The sequence below is a fragment of the Podarcis erhardii genome, assembly GCF_964252035.2.
Source record: "Podarcis erhardii genome assembly, chromosome: 8".
Taxonomy (NCBI): Eukaryota; Metazoa; Chordata; class Lepidosauria; order Squamata; family Lacertidae; genus Podarcis; species Podarcis erhardii.
This window is the reverse complement of record NC_138499.1, coordinates 51,480,275-51,503,961: the sequence shown is the minus strand read 5'-3', so window position 1 is coordinate 51,503,961 and position 23,687 is coordinate 51,480,275. Positions and strand designations below refer to the sequence as shown.

Below are 23,687 nucleotides of genomic sequence, written 5' to 3'. Positions count from 1 at the left end.
TCTCAACCTAGAAGCACTTTAAAGCATCTTCAGCACATATATAACAGAACAAAAAACATATGAGTTTCAATACGGGCAGACTGTGCATATTGCTTTCTCTGTTTTAAAAGGAACAGCTTTATCTCCCCCCGGCAAACAGTACAAAGGGCAAGTCTGATATTATTTTCTGGTCCAGGAGACTTCACTGTAGCTCATGTATAGAGCAACTTGCCATGTGGATCCTCAGGATCACGCTGGATCATTCTGGAGGACTCCATCATTGGAGAGCTGATAGCAATGGTTCCCAGCCATGCAACAGGCAGAAGTATAGTGTCCATATGAAGTACCGCTCAATTCTGCCTTTAGAAGAACAATTCTCGCACATCTGGCTGACTTATAAAACAGCAGCTGCCATGAGAAACACTCAAGCTCTAAGGAAGCGCATTATAGAGAGAAATGCAAAGTGCAAGTCACAACTACAGCTATGTTTTTAGTCTAACCCAATTATAGAAGTAGTAACAGGAGTTGGGTGGGAAACACCTTGCTACTTTCATTCAAATTTTTGCAGAATAGCATGAGAAGTAGAACAGACTTCAAAGCAAACGTCATAACTGCCCATAGACACAGGGGTGAGGTACTTACAGCTGAAGATACTTGAAGGTGGATGCTCTGTTACAAGCAGACAGTTCTCTTCATCACTGTTATCCCCACAATCATTTTGTTGGTTACAGACCAGTGAGCCAAGATACAAGCATTTGCCACTGGTGCAGGTGAATTTGCACTCTGAAAAGTACAGCAGAAGAAAAAGGAAGATGTGAGTACTTTTTAATTTGTTCTTTCATTGTCTATCAAGGTTTAAAACTATTTAAATTAATTCAGCTCTACATGTGGGGGATGATGTAAAGGATTCTTCTTCTTCCTATTTGACCTTTGGAGTCCTGTATTGCAGTACAGTTTAATAACCATCTTAATTACTGATTATTTAAATTGCACAAGAAATTACAAAATGCAGCATAAACAAGTTTGGCACTTATGTTTTGAAATTATACAGAATTATAGCCCAGGTACCAATTCACAATTCACACAGTGAGGTTTTCCATATTATAATTTACAACTGTCATCCACGACTGTTAGATTGTGTGCAACCCATCAGAACTGCAGAGTCTTCTCTTTTGTTAAGTCCCATCTTGCTTTTCATGAGTTAGTAGATGCAGAAGTGATCATTACAGCTTATCACATACATCACACACGGGAATTGGTTTAAGTCTCTGTGTTTCATTTTAACAGCCCAATTTAGTTGTGTTTAAGAATTACTGAAATCAATAGGACAGATTAGATGCTACTAATTTTTGTGCATCTCTGAATAGAGCCATTCTCTCGAATTCTTTTAAAAACCAAGGCTAAGGCAAGTATTTAAAATAAACATGCAGAAAGCGGCTACCAAAAGAAGAGTTTGAAAGGAGGTTACTTATATATGTGCATATATCAATTTAACAGATTTATAAAGTGTCCCTCATCACGTTGTAATTCCATGGCAGTTGTCAATAAAATAACAAAGACAAGATACAATAAATGCATCAAAGCAGTACAAACAGAATTAATATAATACCAAACAGCCAAAAAGAGCAGATTAATCATAGACTAAGCACCTGTTCCATTTTTTTCCAGTCCAGAATCTGACACATATGTGGAACTCCAAGTGCTTTGTACAGTAGATGAAGCTTGGTAAACACAAGGAGCTATTTTCCTTTCCATACCCAGAAACAAGGACATGGATCACTAAATCCAGGATTGTGATGACTAAATCTGCATTTCATGATTATTATTTTAAAAAAAATGTTTTGAAGCTTTTCACATCTGAAAGTGTCAGTTGCAGAGCAGGAACAGTACAGCCCCCCTACAAACTGTATTTAATATAATAATAATAATAAATTTTATTTATATCCTGCCCTCCCCAGCCGAAGCCGGGCTCAGGGCGGCTAACAACAATAAAACAGTACAAATGTACAGCACAAACAACACTCTAAAATCATTCATTATAAAATTATATTGATTATTTGCTACTAAAATATGCAGAAAACTGGTGAAATTGCTTTGTTTAATTTCAAGTGTGTACATTCAAGTGTGTACTGGGTGTACATTCAAAAATTAAGTTCTCTGCAAAGCTGGTTGCTTTTAAACCACATTCAGCATCTAGGACAGTAGGAAGTCTGGTTTTAGAAATTATATATAATGTATACTGTATTTGAATCCATACTAGGCAAGAGCTGTCTGCTTGTGTGTCTGCTTGGAATGCTGCCAGCTTTGGACAAGACATAATAATCATTAGATCCTGTCCCTGCATTAAAACAAGGCTTTAAAGCTGCAAAATGTCTCAGCTTTGATACTGTAATATGCACGAATCCATCCAGGCCCATAAAATTATATCTCTGCCCACCTTTCTCAACTGCCAGATGGAGATTAACAAACTGGAGGACTGCCACAGTCGAACAGTCACTGTTTCACCCTATGTGCTCAATTCCCAAATGTCAGTATTGCCAAGCTGCTGAATACATTTCGAGATCTTCCTTAGCTTGGCAAAAAAAAGCTTAGCCCAATTGGTTCTAGATTTTCAATTTCCTATCATTATTTCAGATTAAAGGAATGTTTTCTTAAATAAAGGCTGATGAGGAAAAGAGCCTGCTTTTCATTTGCAAGGGTCAAAAAGCCTTAATTAAATGTACCGAAGAGTAATAATATGCACTACTTCAAGGCCTGCAATCCAACAGAGTGGTATAAGGGAGAATCATAGACAGCCCTGCAATCCATATCTTACTAGCTTTCAACCACTTTAGTCAGTTGTTACTCCCACTAGGGGTGCCAACCTGAATAAAATATTGGAGGGGTAAGCCCCACACTGCATAATCAATTACATGATGTGGCACATGCACACCATCTGAATGGCAATGCCCATCAACTTTGGGGGCAGGGGTCCCTAGCAGTTGGTTCTTATGACTACCACCATGTTTCAAATGCACAACTGAAGCTGGGAGATGGCCTCCCATCCCAGTGCCATACTAAGACAGTTCACTGCTTGAACCCAATCACAAATGGTGAGGCTTCAACAGCTCTCTGGTGAAAACTTAACAAGTCTTGCTTGTACCATTCAGACTATTCATGCCTCCACCATTCTCTCTTTCATGAAGCCACTTATAATAAGTCTACTTTTTAGCTAAACTCACTTGTATCCAAGGCCAGGAAGGAAGGAAGATAGACAGACAATGCCACTGAAATCCATCTACTCAGAAGAGCGGTGAACAGACTACAGGCTTATGAGAGATACTTACGTTTTTTACCAAAACCCAGAGATCTGCCAACAGAAGGCAGGTACAAAACACAAACACTTAGGATTAAAGAATACCAAGCCCAGAAATGTATTAGGAACATCAGAACTGAACTCACAGTTCTGCTACTCAAAAATCCACTCCTAGTTATATTCCCCGCCCCTACCCCTGCCAGCTTTCTTCATGCCAGTAATGCAATTAAGGATGGTGGGGGGCAGAGAATCATTTTGATTGTTATTGTTAAACAACTGAGAGTACAAAATTATTTCCAGTCTATTGCAAATCACTCATAGATCTTTTAGTAGATCCCAATCTATATTTTGCCTGCCCCTGATACTGACACATTAGTCTCTTTTGAACTAGAATATATATGCAGCATGGGTCAGGAAATGTAAATAATAATAAAAAACTGTTGGTCTAAATGACATTTTGAGCTAAGTCTCTCCTATTCCAAGGTATTTTCCATGCACCAGTAGTTTCAGATACTCTTAATAAATGCAGAACATCTGACTTCCACATATATACACTCTTTTATGAAAACACTATCTTAAATGTCTCTCAGCTCTTTGAAATTATTTATTTGCCTTTTTCAGAAATCTTTGGCGACACTTCTCCCTTGTTTTAAACCTTTATAAACAGATATACATTCAAACAATTCTCTTAAAATCATATACAGGTCTACTAAAAAATAATCCCCATCAAATTCATTGGTGCTTACTCCCAGGTAAGTACTACAGGAGTGCAGCCTTCCTTTCCCATTCACAGTAGTGTTTCAGTACTAATGACTGAAATTTCCCTCTCTCCCCCTCCAATAACAGGAGGGAGGATTTGTTTAAAGAAATCAAGCCTAGTTAGGGTGCAGTGATTTAAATCAAGGCAATTTAAATCATCAAGAAAAAGGGGAAATTTAAGGCAATTTTCCAACTGCATGATTCTGTACAAGTAGATATACAAATATGTTGCTATAACAAATTAAAGCATATCTGTTTGCAACTAAACAGAGCTATTATGCTACCAAGCATGCAACATACTTTTTTTGTACTATAGAAATTAAATATGCCTAGGAGAAAAACTGAGAACATGAAGTTTCCAGTTTATCCCTCTTCATGAGCAACAAGCAACGCCATTCACTTGGCCTATGAGCCCAACTAGATGTGATGAACGGGCCATGGCTATTATTCACTGGATTTCTTACCTGCCCTTCATCATATTTTCCAAGAATTACTCTAAGAACACAACCTTCTCAGGCTGGTAAGACGGTGGCAAGATGAGCTCTTCATACATTGTGGCTTCTGGGCAAGTTGGGTCATCCAAGGCCATCCAAGCCTACGACCAGAACTTGGAATCTGACTCTGGGCCATACCAGGTAGATACTCCATCACAATGGTAACAATTTCCTGGGGCTCATCATATAACTGGAAGCCTCTGCAATCAAATAGATTCCCTTTGGGTTCTGCTGATCCAGATAAATTCAGAAGCAATTCCCTCACTATCCAGGGAGCAGGCTAGGATACCAAGGATCATTCTGTGTCTAACAAAAATTGAAGAGGCTGTTAGGAATCACGTCAGTTGTCTCAAACTTGCACTGGTAAGGAAATCAAAACCAACCCAGGGTGCATAATTGTGCCTAATGACATACCAAAGAGATCTCAATAAATTGAGTTGTAACACAGCTTGTCTAGACAGGAGGGGGGGGAGGGTGATCTAAGTTTTAAAGATAATCCAGCATGACTGTGTTTTATAAATAACTTTTCAAAGCTATTCCATTTCCACTTTCAAGTGGCAATCAGCAATCCTGGCTGGTCAGTTACAGAGCAGCCCCTAACCCCTATAGGTAGGAAGTATTAGCAGCTATGGATTAAAAGATTAGTTGGATTAAAAAAAAATCATTAGGCTTGCATCCCTACAACGTCCAAAAACAACAAAACAATTTCATCAGATATTAAACTGATTATTACTGTTGGTGTGAATGGGCACTGTGCTTAGTTTGCACACATTTGTGTCCCAATTGAATTGCTACTTACCATACATTTCATTGCCATCTAATTCCAACTTTTATAAATTTCCCCCTCTACACCAATTAGAGACAGGTGCCTGTAGGAACTCCAGCTTTTCAGCGCTGTGACCTTTCCTGCCAAGGGGAGATGCTGGTTGTCAATGACAGACTGAATAAAATAACTTTGCACCAACTTTGGAAAAATGCTCCGGCTCTGGTGATCCTTCACAAGAAGAGAGTTTAATAAAAGTGAGGAGACTCAAGTATAACTCCCTATCAACCTGGATACAATAGCTAAAGCATAGGGGTAGGTTCTCTAAAACCTATTGCCTTCCATGAGATTTAGGTAGCCTAGATGTCTGCAGAACTGCAGCATAGAGCATTTTATGAATTAAAAAATGGCACCTTAAAGAGTGCCCAGAAGGCAATGTTCAGCCGATAGGGTAGCTTCATTAGAAAGCAAGCCATTGCATTCTGTGTAAGCTGCAGCTTCGAAACAAATTGTTCTCAAAAAAACCCTCTCTTTTTAAAAATGTAATAAATACATATAGTAAGTAGGCTTTTGGATAAGTACCAAAGAAACTGTGGCCAAAGAATTTGATACATATATACCTTGATGGGGCGGTAATCATTAAATGCTGAACTGTGAAATGTAATGCCATCATTATTTTCAATGCTTATTTTACACATGCTGTGTCTACTCACCCGTATACAATCCCATCCCATTACATTACGGTTAGTGCTTTCAGACTTTCCTTTGCACTAGGCTTCATAATACAAACAGCACCACCATTGTTTTATCATCCAGTTCCACATAAGGCACTTTAATTCACAGGTAAATGCTGCCAGTTTTGTTTGTTTGTTTGTCAGTTTTTAATAAGGTCAGCTATGAGGGGGGTAGGGATAGGGTATTGATAGACATCAGTACTTAACAGCCTTGAAATTCTTGGCTGACGATATAAATAGTATCATATACTAAGTGTGCATCAGTTTGGTGGGTACTCCAAACAACTAGATTAATTGCGGGGATTCAGGGAAGGTTCTCACATTCCTGGGTTGGACTGCACCATTAAAAAGGCATGTCAAGCCAGGTCAGGGATCAACCATCTAAGTAGCTCTCCCCCCTTGTTGTTTTTTTTGTGTTTTGTTTTTTTTTGTTCCCCAAAAAGTTAAAACCCGCAACCTCCCTGTCCCCCAAAACAAGCACACTTCTTTGTGAGAAAGGAAATGAAACTGACTGGGGAAATACTAAAAGGTCAAGAGGGGAGAAGCTTTAAAGCATGGACTATGCCTGGAAAGAGCAGAGGAAAGGTAGGTGTGGATAAGCCTTTAGTTTGTTTCAAAACGGCATGAATACTGACCTGGCCATACCCTCTGACATGCAAATTACTTATTTTAGTTAGTTAGTTTACTTAGTTCAGGATGTCCAGGGAAATGTCTATAGACACTAATTGTTAGGAAATGGTTTGGAAGGAGAAACCCATCAGAGCCCAGGAAAGATGACATATCTTCCCCTCTCCCAGGAAAGGGGGACTGGAAGAAGGACTGGAAGCAGTAGAAGGAGCAAAACAGAAAATTAAGACACGGACACAGAGAGAAAGTGAGCTGAAAACCACTGTTTAAACTGAATTCACCTAGTGGGGTGCTAGCATCTCTTTCTGGGGATCTGGTGTGAGATAGTGGTCGGGAGTCTGCTAAGGACTAAGACCATAAGAAGAGCCTGCAGGATCAGACCAGTGGCCCTCTCGCCCACCATCACAGTCACCAGTCAGACACCTAACGGAAGCCCAAAAGAAGGACCTGAGTGCAAGAGCACTCTCCCCCTCCTATACTTTCCAGTAAGCGGTATTTTGAAGCATTGCTGCCTCCAGTGCCTAGCCATCAAGTTATGTAGCCATTGATAGCTTTTAGTTCCATTAATCAGTCTAATCCTTTTTTTACAGGCATCCGAGTTGGTGGCCATCACTACCTCCTGTAGGTGCAAATTCCCTAGTTGCGAGCTGCCCATGTGGACAGGGTGAGCTGGGGCAAGGCATGCTACGTGGAGCCTCGCCACCACCTCCCCTGTAGGGCAGCTGAGGGAGAGGCAACGGGCAGACACAAGCCCCACACTGCCATTTCGGGTAGCATGGAGCCTGCAGGCACCTGAGCCACCATGCCATTCCCAGGAGAGACGCGTGGCTCGGGCACACTGTAGGTCCCACAGTAAGTGCTGCCCTCCTCTGTTGGCACCCAGTGCCCCCCCCCAGCTGCGCCTCTGCATGCCAATCACTGAGCAATGCCTGCAATATCCCAGCTACCAGCTACCATCTGTTTCCACAGCCAACTCACAAAGCTCACCAGTAACACCTCTCTCCCCTGGTCACTTCTTACCAATGGTCTAGTACTGCTTCACCTCATTTGTCACATGCTGTTGTGTGAAAATTTAAAGGTAGACCTTATTCTCCAGGTTTCTTACCTAGCAGCCAAAAACAGTAGCCAGGGAGAAGCAATGAATAAAATAATTTGTTGCTCTTCTAGTCTCTACATATTAATCAAAATAGCAGGGTGGTACAGATGGGAACTAGAAGTTTAACAGATAGATAGATAGATAGATAGATAGATAGATAGATAGATAGATATAGATGACAGACAGACAGACAGACAGACAGACAGACAGACACACACACACACACACACACACACACACACACACTAACAGGAGGAACTTTATCACAAAATACACAATTTGAAAAATAATCAAGTAGCATGAATAAAATGGACTGTACTCAGAAAACACATCCCCACATATGGTAAACAGTTTGGGCAGCTACAACATGTTCAGAAAACCAGTAACCTGGCAGTGTGATCTTCACAAAACCACAATGTCCCTGAGGAGCACATAAAAAGTTATGAAAAATAAGAAATAGCTTATGAAAGACAGTCTGTCTATTAGAGAAAGTAAGGGTCTTTGGATAAATGTGACTATGCAGTCAGTGAAACAGTACAATTATATAATTTTGTGCCATGAGCTGGAATTAACTTCACTTCTTTTTGGACAGTGCAATCAGAAGTAGACATGCACTCCTAGGTACGTGAGGACTGCAGTCCGATCTATAATCCTTCCCTCAAAATCTAGGGGGAAAGAAATCTAGAAGGAAGTCAAAGTCATAGCCCCCAACCAATTTATCACTAAAAAGGAAGTAACAGTCTAGAATAAAAAGTTATAGGAAGAAAGTTTGCATCTTCAGTTACTCCTTTAAAAACAAATATAAATAGAGGCATGAGACTGGACTGTATCCCTTCACAATGAAGATATTTTATGGAAACAGATGGTACACAGTGCATGAGATCATTAGACAAAAGTTTGTATCTTCAATATCAGCAAAAGAAATTAAGGGAAATTTAGGCTGTGTACACAACATACTTTTAAAGAACCCCCCCCCCCAAAAAAAGAATCCTGGGAACTATAGTTTAACTCTCACAGAGCTACAATTAACAGCACCCTTAAATTACAGTTCCCAGGATTCTTCGGTGTAGATGTGCTTAAAATGTGCATGCAATCTTAACTTATAAATATCTGCTTAATATTTAAAAAATAAAGAAGCCATAAACCATCTCATGTCCTATAATGGCATGAACATATTTAGTGTGCTATAATTTACTATCACAGTGAGAAATTAATCACCCCAGTCACTCTAGCACACAAAATTAGTTTAACCCTAAGTGTCAGCTTCTTGACTGAAACAATGTTGTATGACAAAAGCTGGGTGTTCATATATGTGTTTTGAGCCAAAACAATTTCAGGGTATGCCAAATAATCACACACCTGTTAACGTCAATTTTTGTGCTCTAATCATGTGAATTTAACTACTTCCAGCACCTCCAGCTGTTGATCATGAGCAGATGCAGAGCAGCCATATGGGAAATCTCTTAGAATTTCAGCATCACTGATCAAAAAGTCGCAATGAAGAATCTCCCGGGTCCCACAATAAGCCAGTCCTTGAGTATAGCAAAATAATAATGCTGTTTGTTACCAACTGGCAAATGGCATAGTAGTGCCACAACTGGCATTTGGCATCCATTATTTTATCCTGCAGATAGCTCATTTGTCCCCACTCTTCTAAACCGTTCCCTAATTTGCTACACGTCAAGATATACTTTCCTCTCATTGAAATTATTAAACCGAATGAACGATAACTCTGAGTCTGCCTCTGTTCTGTTTGTGACTCTGCTCAGATGAAATACATGGGGCCAATAATCATAACACCAACAGCAAGTTCAGAACAGGCTTACAGTAGGACATGTGGACGGTCTGTTCAGAGAGGCTGAGTAGGGGTGGCTTTTCTCTCATACATTTCACAACTCAGTGCTCAACAGAGCTTAAACCATGAACTTCCTGAATTCAGTAACATTATGGTTGCAGTTCTGCCTGGCGGTACACACAATGTGCTTGCCGTAATGGCTTGATCTGGTATGGCACAGTCTATTTCACCCATGCAAACCTTCACAGGAGATTGCAGACATAATGAAAGTGCATGTACTAACTTACCAATACGTTAGGTTCACAAGTTTGGTAGCGTTACCAACACCAACGTAATTGCCTATGCAAACATATTTGGTTTGCACAGCCTCACATTCATATGGAGAAAAGTAGCAATATGTGAACGAAAAATAAATGGATACAACAGATCGTAAGACTGATCATGAGAGACGGCCTTCTTGGTGATTGCTTCCAGAATTTGAAAATTCCTCCCTAGAGAAGTTATACTGGCTCCCTCCTTGTGGTCCTTCTACTGGCAGGTAAAAGACTTTCTCGTTCCAGCAAGCTTTGGGGAACTGGCTGCTTTTAACAAAAGGGCTGTATGGTTTTGAAATTTTAATAGATAGTTTTAATTCTATCAATGTTTAATTGCTTTTAATTATTGCTTTTGTCTATGTTTTTAGCTGTTCTTATTTTTATCTGTAAGCCACCTTGAGTCCCTGTCAAGGAAAAAGGCAGGGTATTAATAAATGGATTATGATAATGATGATGATAAGACTGTAGTGATTCCAATTTACCAGCAGCTCAACTATATACTGGAAAATGTAATCATGTATTGGAAAAAGGTAAACATATAAATACGTATTGCGTTTTTTGAGGGGGGTATTACTTTTTTCAGGGACCTTCCTCTTCTATACTGAGACTGCCATGAAGTTGTTACATCACTTCCCCTTATTTACCTTCCTGATCTTTTTCAAACTAACAAAATCTCTTCTTAGTATCTCAAGCAACTAGGCCGACACAGCAAGCAGAGTTAGAATGGGTTGCTAAATATTGGGTCAATGTGATTATCAATCCGACACCATCACAAACCAGACACACAAAATGCACTGGCTGCTTTGCCTCACACACTGATCCACAATGGCATATTTCTATGTGCCAAGGAGGCGTTAACATAACGCTGTCCCGCAATGAAATTTATAATCACCTTTGCAGACTTTAACTTTTATAAATGTCTCAAAGGATTGCTGATGTTTAAAACACATTTTGCATTCAGTGCTTTCTCCCTCTCTTTCCCAACAGCATGTTTCTAATTTCTAGAGCTGTCAACCAATTAAAGATTTGAATCAATTAACTGTCTGGCTTCTAAGTGGCTAATCGATCTGTTAACCAATTAATTGTTTTTTTAAAAAATTACATATTTCAAAATTTCAATAAAGGTGACTCAATCAGACCTTTGAATAAAGATGACAATCTCTCCAAACTGTCAATACAGTTTTGAAATACTCACTGAACATTGGATACAGGCCAGAAAATGGAACCAGCTTTAAGCTTATTTTTCATGAGATTTGGCCCATATGCTACCCTTTCCTGCCCACCCAAGTGCTGTTGAGAATTCCAGACTGCGTAGTGGAGTTGATAAACCATGCTCAAAAAAAGCACAAGGCTTGCTACATGAACCACACTGATGCATCTTGACATATTTCTCTTGCAACACAGGTGTGAACTTAAAAACAGAATGGGGGTTCTTCAATAACTTTCAAATTACTCAGCATTTGCTACTTGTCAGATCCAGTAATCAAAGGACAAATTTAAATTTGGAGTTAAGAGCTTTTGTGGAACTGTTGTATAGAAAGTGGGCTTCCCAGGGCAAAATGATCCCCCCTCTTAACACACAGAGCAGCTCACGGTAGTGATCTCTACCGTTGTGAGTCCATTCCTTGTTTCAGTTACACACACTGTTGTGACAGTAATCCATGCCTGTATGCTGTGCAGAGTTTCTAGAGCTCTGGAATTTTATGCAGCAAAAGAAAATAAAGGGATAGTAATTGGGTCAAAGTTAGAGGGTTAAACCACTTTGACCCATTTCTAGTTTTCAGTACTTTACCTTTAATAAAACATCTAAAGGTTTTAGTGACTCCCTTGAACATACTTGTCATGAACAAAACAAAGTTATATAGCTCCAGATTCAGTTTTTCATGCCCTGTTATTTCATAAGCGGTTCAAGCGCTGGAATATTCTGAAGCCATGTGAGCACTTTTCAGCAAATATGCACGAGTAAAAGGCTGCAAAGATCCGTTTATTTTATTATCTTGCAGTATCTATAAGACAAAGACAAGAACTGGCAGCACAATCTGATGGCATGTTTTGTGACCCTGCCCAGTTGTAATATATGGAACTACTAGGAAGTAATTCCCACTATTTGCAATGGATATTAGTTTCTACTAAGTGTGTTCAGGACCACAGCCTGAAAGTTTAAACTATGGATGGTGTGTGCTGTAGTAGTTCTGAACAATAGAGTTTTTAAACCAGAGAAGACAATTTATTTTAATTACTCCATAATTATCACCAAATGATGCTTTTACATTCCAACAAAGTGATCTAAATATGAAATTTGATAGAAGAATGTTATTTTAGCACTAGCCTGTATTTCTAGACAGTGTTCCACAGTTAATAAGTGTAAAAAAAAAGAATTTTTATCTGCTACATATCATTTGATGATACTTAAGAGACTGCATTTACTTTTAATTTATATCTCAATTGCTGCTATATCACTCTTTATTACAGGCCCAATGAAAATATATAAAGTTGATAGTCTTGCATAAGTCACAGTACATCAGGAATTATTTGTGGAAATGATCTGCTTCTTTTTCAGAGGGGAATAAGAAATGGGAAGGTTTATTATGAAAATCTGTATCATGCAATGAGTCAAGATCAAATTTATCAGTCAAAGTGAGATAAATTGTGATTAGGGTTTTGCAGTATGAAATAACAGCATCCAACTTGAAAGACATTGTCAAGGTCTGGCATGTTCTATCTAAAATTGTCGGGTTGTTGACTGTCAGCCTCCCAAGGTTTCTATATACATGTATAATGAAAGAACAGATCCACTGGGACTTCTGGTGGCAAGATTAAATTTGGTTAGCTTAATTCTATGTTTGGGACCAGAAAACAAGTCTCAGGAGATCATACCTCTTTGTTTGTTTATGTATTTAAAGCATATTTACCCTGCTGTAAAGCCCAAAAAGACTCCCAGGGTGGCTGACAAAGATAAGTAACAAGATGTTTCACACATACCTCTAATGGCACATGATGGTAGCAGACCCACTTAAAACTTGACATAAAAAGTGGGAGGTGGAACAAAAAGGGAGGGAGGTATTTGCACGTGCACACACACACTAATTTAAAATGTATCAATAATCAGATCCTTTCATTTGTAGATATAGAACCCCAGGACTGAAACTGACCAGATTTGAAATTCACAACCCTGTGATACAAGCCAGTACTATTTTTCTAGAAAAAGAGGTGTCAACACTCACCATGAACTTCTCCCTTGTTCTCTTAGAATGGCAATGCCGCCCACCTGAGAGGTGCTGGAGCTGAGCTCTGGATTGGGGGGGGGGAGCCCTGCTAGTAGCGTTTAAATTTCCCAAGTATCATCACAACTGCATGCCTGTGTAACAAACATTCCATACTTTCGAAATTTTAGCTGGCAACCATATCGCAAAACAGCACCTATCAACACACACATATTTATTAACCCAGAACATCCAGGCAACAGTGTACTACAAGCAGATGCCTGCCCAGCAAATCTCTCCAGATGACTCAGGTAAGAAAAACAAGCCAGAAACCGAACAAAACAAAACCCTAAGGATCTTTAGCTAATCTGAGCAGGCTAAAGATTCCTTTCTGGCCTCGAATATGTATTGGGTTGCCATAATTTGCCCTTTGTCCAAGTTTGCTATGGTCCCATTTCAGCTGTGAACAAGAGTCCTGTGTAGAGCCAGACAATCATTTATCAGAACATTTATCATAACATCAGTCTTTCCAGCTAGTCATCAGAATAACGGAGGCTACCCAGCACATTGCCACAACACATAAAATGGATTGTATTTTAACCCAATAGTCCTAAGAGCCAAATTCTCTGAGAAGCACTCAGCGGTTTTGAAAAGGTGGTGTTTTTTTAACTCCCCCAATTACAAAATGTTCATCCATGCTACCTTTTCAAACCACATTTGCTACATGTGTTACAGTCTGCTGTATCTTCTCTCCAATGCCATGTGAAACACATTAAGCAGTTTCTTTCACCGCAGAATTCTTCTGGCAAGCAAACTGCATTTCTCCAACGAGAGAGAAAATATGCATTCCTTTACGAGTAGAACAGATTCCTTAAAACAGAAATGGCGAACCTGTGACCCTCGATGTTGTTGGACTCCCAGCTTCCATCAACCCCAGCCAGCATGACCAATGGTTAAAAAAAAAAAAGATTAATAAAAATGAGCTGTATTCCAACAACATCTGGATGGTCACAGGTTCCCCACCCCTGTGAATTTTCGCTGAGCCAACCATTTTCTCACTTTATTGGCAGGTCTCACGTCTGTCCAATGTCTTGCCTGGAACAACTGAGGGGCAATATTTGTAACAGTGTACACAGAGCATTTCTTTCAAGATAAACAGATCAAGTATAATAAGACTCAGGAGGAGGGGAGGGGAAATAGTGCGTCATCTGCAATTTCCATTTTTTCCATTTAAATCAGGAACTGATTGAATACACAGCCGGGCTCCATATTCATCTTCCGCCAGTATAAATTACTGGTTTGTATAGTCTAAGCCTCCAGGATAAACATACAATTTCTGAATCACTCATATCCCAAACAAGCATTTCATGCTTTTCTGAGCCACTAAACTTGCCCTGTTTACATAGCCCCTTCTCTCATACCACAACCTATATACAAGCTATCTACATTCAACTGTCATTGTACGAAACTGTTTCACCAATGAAGCTCTCAGAAGCACTGATTGTGCACAGATGTTTGTTCTAAAGATACATGCTTTGTGACTGTGCTCATCTTTAAAAAAAAAAAAAAGCTGAATTCCTTATTTACCCCACAAAGCTCCCTTTCTGACTGTGCCCTTAAATCAAATGGGAGTAGCTTAAGGGAGAGCACAAATGTCAAAGCAGTCAGAAAGCTGGCCATCTTCCTTCCCTCAAAAAATAATAATCAAAATATTCCAAAATTAGACAACACAGCATTAGGAAATAAAGTCAGAGCAGGAACAGAATGAAAGACTCAGTGGACAACTCACGCTTCCCTAGAGTTTCTCTGTTCTTTCCTGTATACCATCTGTTCACATAAATCCATGCTCTGCCAATTATTTTTGCCATCTCTGATTTATTCAAGCAAACTATTACCTGTTGTAATAATATTAGAGTAGGCTCAGACACATCCCCCCTCCCTGCTGAGCGAGGTGATATTTTCACAGTCACTTCCAGTCTGATCCCATGCATATTTACTCAGAATTGCCCTACTGATTTCAATGGAGCTTACTTTCAAGTAAGTACAATGTGAGAGTGTAAGGCAGACTGGGATGTTATGCTTTTTCTTTCAGTGGACTTGCCACATTATTCCAAAATATGGTGCTGTGGCTGCTCAGTAGCATTAAAAAGGCCATTTGAACACACTTGCAGACACTATCCTTGACTGCTACTTCCTATATTCAAGGACTGAATATAGGTTTTTGGAAAAATTTCCTGCTGAGGCCTTGGTCACCTTGCATAAGAAAATTTGTGAAGCCTCTAGCATTGCATTTGGCTAACTGCTCCTAACCCCAAGAACTTTAAAAACCCTTTTCAAAAACCTTAACCCTAGCTATTTGGATGCCAGGGACACAGGTGGCGCTGTGGGTTAAACCACAGAGCCTAGGACTTGCCGATCAGAAGGTCAGCGGTTCGAATCCCCATGACAGGGTGAGCTCCCGTTGCTCGGTCCCTGCTCCTGCCAACCTAGCAGTTCGGAAGCACGTCAAAGTGCAAGTAGATAAATAGGTACCACTCCGGCGGGAAGGTAAATGGCGTTTCCGTGCGCTGCTCTGGTTCTCCAGAAGCGGCTTAGTCATGCTGGCCACATGACCCGGAAGCTGTACGCCGGCTCCCTCGGCCAATAAAGCGAGATGAGCGCCGCAACCCCAGAGTCGGCCATGACTGGACTTAATGGTCAGGGCAGGGTCCCTTTACCTTTACCTAGCCATTTGGATGCATAGATGTTGAACCCCTTCAGAAACTGGGATAAGACAAAGAAATTATCACCCTTTGTCTCAGCCTATGTAGCAAATTCAAAGCAAAAGAATTCAATGTATTCTGTATCTTCAAAACAGCTTTCCTTTTAAGCTGGATCATTCTTATAGCCACCTCCAGAAGCTATTGTTCTAAGGCACCTGTTTTTGAAACCAAGGACAGAATTTGATTGAATTTTCACATTTGTACTCCATAAATCACAACAGAGTGTTTGCTCTGCATGCTGGAAGTCACGAGTTCAGTTCCTAGTCTATTGAGAAATACTTTCTCCACGAGTCCCCAGGGTTTTAAGATCTACTGATGAGACTCTACCTCAAAGAGTATCTTTATGGGGGCTAAAATTATTTTATGTCAGGAGCAGAGCCTTTCCAGTTGTTGCTCTGTAGCTGTGGAATACAGGCTCTCAAAAGGCCTATCTAAAAATTTTAAATTGTTTTCTTAACACATTCTATATGTATTGTATTTTAAAGTTGTTTTATTGTGTGTAAAAGAAAACAACTTTAAAATCCAATACACCCAGTTAATATTTCACCAGATACAAAGAAAAATAAACTAAAAAGGCTATCATGCCAAGGCTTTCAATAGATAAAGTTCAGTTTGGGGTCTTGCCCTGTTCATCTCAAATGCAAGTACCTACAATAATCAAAGGTAATGTTGAACCATGAGATAACTTCTTAAAGCTTTTTAAAATTAACATGAAATCAAAAATACAAACAAATAAATGATCATAATCAATTGCTTGACCATCAAGTGTTAACTTAAATTTCTTGCACTGTGGAAGGCATTTAAGAATGAGACCCATATATTTTACAGCCCAATGCTGGTGTGTGTTTACTGTGTTTATTCATTTTCTGGTCAAGTCAGAAAACTGGGGCTGCCCCTAATTCTAAATTACTCATCCCAGTGCCTGCATGACACCAGAACTAAATCTGGGGATGTCCCAAACTCTAAATTCTGAAGCCAGTGCTCTTGGAATTAATTGCACCACAGATGCTAATTGATGCAACTGTTATACTGTTGGTTACCCATGAAAATCACTTTAACATACTATATTATACTGGGGGATTTTAAGCAGGTTAAGGAATTAACCACGCAACTGACATCATGTCAAAGGATCATTTGTAAGGAGGCGAAAATGACAGCAATGTGGTAGGCAAGTGGGACTTCTCACATTATTTTGTTCAGTGATTGTTAGAAGAGCTGACAGCTGAATTGTCATCTCTGCAACTCACATCAGGAAGAGAAAGCCTACAGGCTTGTCAAAGATACCAGGAGCAGACAGCCTTAAATGATCACACTATTTGCTCACAACCGGTTGGAATGTTACCAACTATCAGGCCTTCTATTCAGGAGGCAGGATGCTCCGTAAGGAGAGTAGCCCGCTAAAACTTCTAGAATTCACATTTCAAGGTGCCAAGCCCTGACAGACTGTAGACTCAGCACTGGTGGTGCAATTACAGTTGAGTCAAAACAATGATGAAGGCTCTAAAACCCCTGTAAAAGGGGGAAAGTATCTCATCTTGAAATACTTCTTTATTCTGTCTCCTGGCCCAGCACTACCTTCGCTGCAAGAGATAACATTTGCAAGCCCCAATATATAGCAAAACATTTGCACTTGCGGCAGCCACAAAGCCCATAGTCTTCTCCATCACTGCACATCCTTGTAGCCTACAGCAGGGATAGCCAATATAGTGTCTGCATTCCAGCTATTATTGGACTATATCTCCCATCACCGCCACTAGCCGTGCTGGCTGCGGCTAATGGAGTCCAACATATGGACAGCACCACATTGGTTATCCCTGATCTACAGTCAAGTGGCTTTTCCTTTTCTTATTCCCTTCCAAGACTTACAATAGCAGAAGTATAGGGATCTATTTTTGAACATACACAAGGGCAGGCACAAACATCATGCACACTTTGGAAGGGAGAGATATCTCCAAAGCAAGGGTGAATACAGAAGTATAGGGATCTATTTTTGAACATACACAAGGGCAGGCACAAACATCATGCACACTTTGGAAGGGAGAGATATCTCCAAAGCAAGGGTGAAGTCTCAAAGGTAAGTCTACCCTAACAAAAAAATATCTGGGGGAAGTAACAGACATAAGAGCACAATTAGTATCACCTGCAGTGTCTGCAAATCAAACTGCCATTATTTATCTGTTTGTTTCATTAAATTTATACGTATACCCTTTGATTGTGTGTGTGTATATATATATATATATATATATATATATATATATATATATATATATAGCCTCAAAGCAGATAAAACAACAAAATCAAGAAGAATTCACAACCATACTTTCAAACATGCAAAAGCTAAAATACTAAAACAGATTAAAATAACCTAAACTTTGTAAACATCCAGGTAGGCTTGTCTAAAGAAGAATGTTTTTAGCAGGCACTGAAAAGGGCATACAGGAACAAAAAGCTAGCAATCCTAGACAATGCAAGATAATTGTTTTGTGGGGACTCTGAAGCACACTTGTGTCACATTGTCCACAAGGTAGAGAATATTATTAAAGGGTCTATACAAGTGAGATATGCTTAATGGACATTCTTTAAGATGCTGGCATCTTTTACCAAGACAGATTAGATACCTAATACTTATTTGTGTTGCTACGGTCCTAAAGTTGTTGGGGTTATTTTTTTTATTAAAACCCCCCCAAAAAAACCCCACGGAATTCTAGATGAATTTCAAAACCAGTTTCTATTTGTTCTTCATTTGTTAGAGCAATGAATCTCAGGTTTCTTTTGAAAGACTATAGTTGGGTCTACTAGGATTTCACCACTGTGAAGAAAAGAATGTAACCCTGGATGGTATTCATTTTCTTTTATTGTAGGGTTCCCAAAAAGCCCTGAACCAAACAAACAGAGAAGCAAACCACATTCAGCTTCTCCTACTGATTTAAAAAACTGAGCATCTAAAGAAGTGAATCCCATCTGCCAAGTTCACCCACATATGAAGAATTTTTGTCTGAGCCTACAAGTTACATTGTATAATCGCAGTGTTTTTCCAAGTGGCCTCTGTTGGCGTCCAGAGGGTCACCGCATGCTTTTGCTCATAATTTCCCAGGGTTTTCTAGCCAACCAAAATAAAGCAAAGACTGCAAGCTCTGACAGACAATGTTTGGGTGCCTCTTCAATAAGGCACACATTCCACAATCCACTTATACCACAGGAGTCACATTGATTTGTGTAGTATAGATTACTATAGTATAAACATATGGATTGTAGTCTTCAAGCCTTCAAAACAAAATCAAAAAACAAACGCATGAGTTTTCAGAGTTTGGGGTTGGGAAGTTCTCCAAGGGACATTCTGGATGCAAGTTCCTACCTTCTTCCATGTCTCGTGTGAAAAATGGCTGCAGGACTGACCATAGCAGAAGTTCTCCATCCCATTCTCTCTGCGCAGCCCACACAGATTAAGTATTCTAAGAATATATTTATTCTATTTTTTTTATATAAATATTTATTAAAGTTTTTGAATACAAATACACAAATAATAAACAATCTTACTTCCAACGCAACGTGGTTTCATCAATTCTTTGGACTCCCTCACGTCTCCCGCTCCCATTTTCATCGTAAAAGGTTTTTCCAAGCAAATTATCAACTTGTTTACGGTCTTATATCCACTCATTTAAATATAATCTAGCAATTCTCCAAAAAAAATTATATTTTCTTTAATCTCACTTATCATCGAATTCAAATCTAGTTTAGTGGTGGCCAATTTTTTATAATCTAGCATCCTTCAAGAATATATTTATTCTAGCTGGATATAAATCTGGACCTGTGCACCGTGCACACCATGTAAATTAAAAAATTAATGCATGCACCCATCATATCTGATGCATAGTTCAGTATTATGCTCAAGTAGAAAATGTATCACAAGAACCATCACTTAAACTCCACCAACAGCATGTAAATTCATAGTTTTAAGGAATCTGAGGACAGTGGTCTCATAACATGAATGATTGTACATCTTGCCCCCTTCTGCTTGTGCCTGCACAGCCATTTTTGAAGGATGTGATAGATAAATCCTGAATCACTATGCTGCGAAATGATCAGGACGAAAAGATTAGCAGGTCTTTTCTTAAGTTTTCTCATTTTTCACATATGTCAGTGGTTCTATCTAAACACAAATACATTTGCTTTCGAGGAAAACATAATTTGTCTTGATATTACGGGGGGGGGGTGGATCCTTACCTGTGAAAGCATTTGTGGCCTGAAAGCCAGCTTCCTGCATACTGCTCTCCCAGAAAAGTTTGTGATTCCAGTCTTAACCTGTCCTTTCCAGAGACAGCTTCCAGAGTTGAAGCTATCAAGTCACTTCCATCTTTGCTTGTCAATGTCCATTTCTTCCCTGCAAGCTGGCATTTGGCATCATCCAATTCCCACCTGTTCCCAGGTCCCTTGAGCCCTTCAGTAAAAAGGATGTGCGTCAAATTCAAGTGGTAAGTGCAGATCACATGCCTCAACCGTCCTGCCAGAGAATTTTGGCTACTGTGTCCATGTAAACGAAAGCAGTCATTCCACACATTGTTGTTTTTTTAAAATTCTCTTTCAAACTTTAGTTCTGGTCCTCTGCTCAGAAAACATCACTGGGTTTGCTTGCTTACTTTCCTTAGGATTCAGCCAGATGTGGTCTTCATTTGTCTTCTGTGTTCTCTTTGAGCTTCACCTCCCCCTCAGGCAAGCTGAGAAATTAAAAAGGAAAAAGATGTTTCCTGATGACTTACAGCAAGATTCACAACATTCAGGGAATAAGACCATGTGCGTCTGTGCACACACAAACACCCCGTTTAGTGGGGAGTGATTGCCCACATAAAAGTAGATCCTTAGACGGAAAATACTGCAATTTTGCTGAAATGCAAAATGTGACCACACAACTCTTTGAAATGCAAAGAGAAGCAGTGCTGAAGATGTCAATATGCATCTCTGAACATGATACGATTTACATTTCAAAAGCCATATTTAGTAAGGATGGGGGAAGAGCAGTACAATAACAAAACTGGAGTTAAAAGGGAAAAGTAAAAACACTCAAGGCCCTCAAGCCTATTCTATAAATTAATCAGGTCTCACCATTACCATTTTCTAAAACTCTCTTATAAAATATGACACTTTGTACCACCTATTTTTGCCCTTTTGAGGTAAAACCTCAGAGAAAGTGCATATAGCAGGCTAGGAACAACTTTTGTTTTTCTTAAAACCCAAGTTGCTGAAATTATTGTTCAGCAAAAAAATTACCTTGCATTTGTGTTGGTTTTTAAAACGTTATTTTACTAGGACTATTTTAACCGGGGGCTGTGTCCCTGCTCGCCATGCTCACCAACCCCTACCATTCTCCCCCTTGCTCACGGGTCACTCCCATTTCCATGTCTTCTCCTCTCTCCTGTGTGTGCACAAAAAGGTATCCCCCCCTTTCCTTTATAGTTTTAAAAGCAGCCAGTTATTTTGCCATTTAGAACTCAATGGTAGTCATCTCCTTATCTTGGAGAATGTAAGCAGGTTGTAATGGGGATCCAGCTGAGGTGGGCCCCAAACCATCTCCACCTTAATTCTGATACCCTAGTCAGAATAATAGTGTTGCTTCTGCTCTTTTCCTTTGTTTTCCGCCTACTGTAGGTCTGTGATGAGTTTCTGCTTTGCTTTTTCTGGAATATGTGCTTTGTTTTCAGTTTAGCCAGGGGAAATCCGCCCCCCCCCCCCCGCCTTCAAAATATTACTGTATTAGAAAACCATTCTCTAGTATTTTAATTTTCAAGAGGAAAGCATGATTCCCATAAAGCAATCTCCCTCCCTCCCTCATTCTCTCCACTCACAATTTGAGTCTGAAGTAAGGATAGTCTATTTCCAGAAAGGGAAAAATACTTAAGGACAAGAGGCCTTCCTATGTCGGAAGACAAGCTGCACAGGCCTCTTTTCCAGAAGCCACCAATTGCGTTCTGTTTCGTATTACATAGTGGCATAGAAGCACTCTTGAATGTGGGCTGGATCCACCCACTTTTGCTGTTGATTTAAAAGGCTGATGACGGTGACACAGCTTCAGTGCTCATGGTCTAAAGGTTTTTATGACCCGGTCAGATTCAGTTGTGTTTTTTTTAAGTGGCATTCCTGGGTGTTGCTGGCTGAGTGTTATTTATTTCCCTTTCATTATTTGTAAAACCAAAGTCTGATTTCAACACGTGATTCCTGGAATGTCCCAAAGCATCTTTGGCAGGACTTCTGCGAATCAGTATGTTCCACACACCAATTACAATAGCAAGTGAATTTGCTATTTGAAGGAGGCATCTTATTTTAACCAGGTAGAAAAATATTGTGTTATGAGTCCTGGGAAAGTGTGCCATCCTTACAATAGGTGTACTACTCTGAGAGAACACGTGCAGACTGTGCGTAACAAATAAGAAACATGTTTAAATGCATTGTGCAAAAAACTGCAAATACCTTCCCCAAGGCACTATACTTTAACTCCATTGTTTGCTCACCCCCAGTCTGAAAGGGCTATCATGTTTACAAAGAACTTTCACCAGCCTGGTGTACACATGTGGATCTGGTGCTGGCTGAGGAGATATGGAATCCCAACAACATCTGGGGCAACAGATGTTCCCCACCTCAGGCTTAGAGGCAACCATATCTCTAATAGTGAAGAATGTGAAGAAACTGGAAGCAGAAAGGAGCTTCAAACACAGCAGGCATTGCTCTGTCAACTAGGTATTATCACCTCTTTGACTGGCAAGCAGTATACGAAGTCCCTGGACTGACTACATGTGATATAAATATGATGACCCTGTCTTTGTGTTATTTCCTGGTCAGTATAGCAGACAGGATCCTACTTCCTGCATTTCCCCATTTTCTAGCTTCTGGACTCACAGACGTCCATGAAGGCACAGGTCAACTCTGTATCCAAGGTGGCTGTTTACCAGTTCCATCTGGTACACCAGCTGAGATCTTGCCTTCCTGCCCACTGTCTCACTAGAATGGTTACCTGCTATTTGAATTACTGCAATGCGCTTTACATGGGACTACTTTTGAAGGTGACTCAGAAACAAGTAATCCAGAATGTGGGTGCTAGACTGGTGACTAGGAGCAGCCGCTGGGACCATACAGTGGTACCTCAGGTTAATAACTTAATTCATTCCGGAGGTCCGTTCTTAACCTGAAACTGTTCTTAACCTGAGGTACCACTTTAACTAATGGGGCCTCCCGCTGCTGCCGCGCTGCTATGCGATTTCTGTTCTCATCTTGAAGCAAAATTCTTAACCCGAGGTACTATTTCTGGGTTAGCGGAGTCTGTAACCTGAAGCATCTGTAACCTGAAGCGTCTGTAACCCGAGGTACCACTATATAACACTGGTCCTAAAAGATCTGTTTTGGCTCCCTGTACATTTCTGAACACAAGTCTAAGTGTTCATGTTGACCTTTAAAGCTCTAAATGGCTTCGGCACTGTATACCTGCAGGAGCTTCTCCATCCCCATCATTCAGCCAGGACACTGAGGTCCAGCGCTGAGGGCCTTCTGGCGGTTCCCTCATTGTGAGAAATGAAGTTACAGGAAACCAGGCAGAGGGCCTTCTCAGTAACTGCACCCACCCAACTTGACTCAGCAACTGCACCCACTTATGGAATGCCCTCCCATCAGATGTCAAAGAGTTGAACAATTATAAGACCTTTCGTAGACACCTGAAGGCAGCCCTGTTTCAGGAAGCTTTCAATGTTTTGTTTTGTCCCTTTATATTTTGCTGGAAGCCACCCAGAGTGGCAGGGGCACCCCTGTCAGATATAATAATAATTAGATTCTCTGGGCCTAAAATCAGATGTAGCTGGCCACCTACAGACCTACTGAAATAGG

The 23,687-nt window shown here is 40.1% G+C and overlaps 1 protein-coding gene across 5 annotated transcripts in view; it reads right to left on the bottom strand.

The window, feature by feature from the left end:
• LDLRAD4 (low density lipoprotein receptor class A domain containing 4) overlaps positions 1–23,687 on the bottom strand; it is a 279,034-nt gene that overhangs the window by 148,544 nt on the left and 106,803 nt on the right. For 4 of the 5 annotated variants that reach the window (XM_081875130.1, XM_081875129.1, XM_081875128.1 and 1 more), the window contains 2 exons: positions 20,046–20,536; positions 622–762 (listed from right to left, as the gene is read on the bottom strand). In XM_081875130.1, the coding sequence (XP_081731256.1) occupies positions 622–762; positions 20,046–20,085 (181 nt within the window). In that variant the 5' untranslated portion in view covers positions 20,086–20,536. The remainder of the gene's footprint in view (positions 1–621; positions 763–20,045; positions 20,537–23,687) is intronic. The other variant, XM_081875134.1, reaches the window with a different exon arrangement.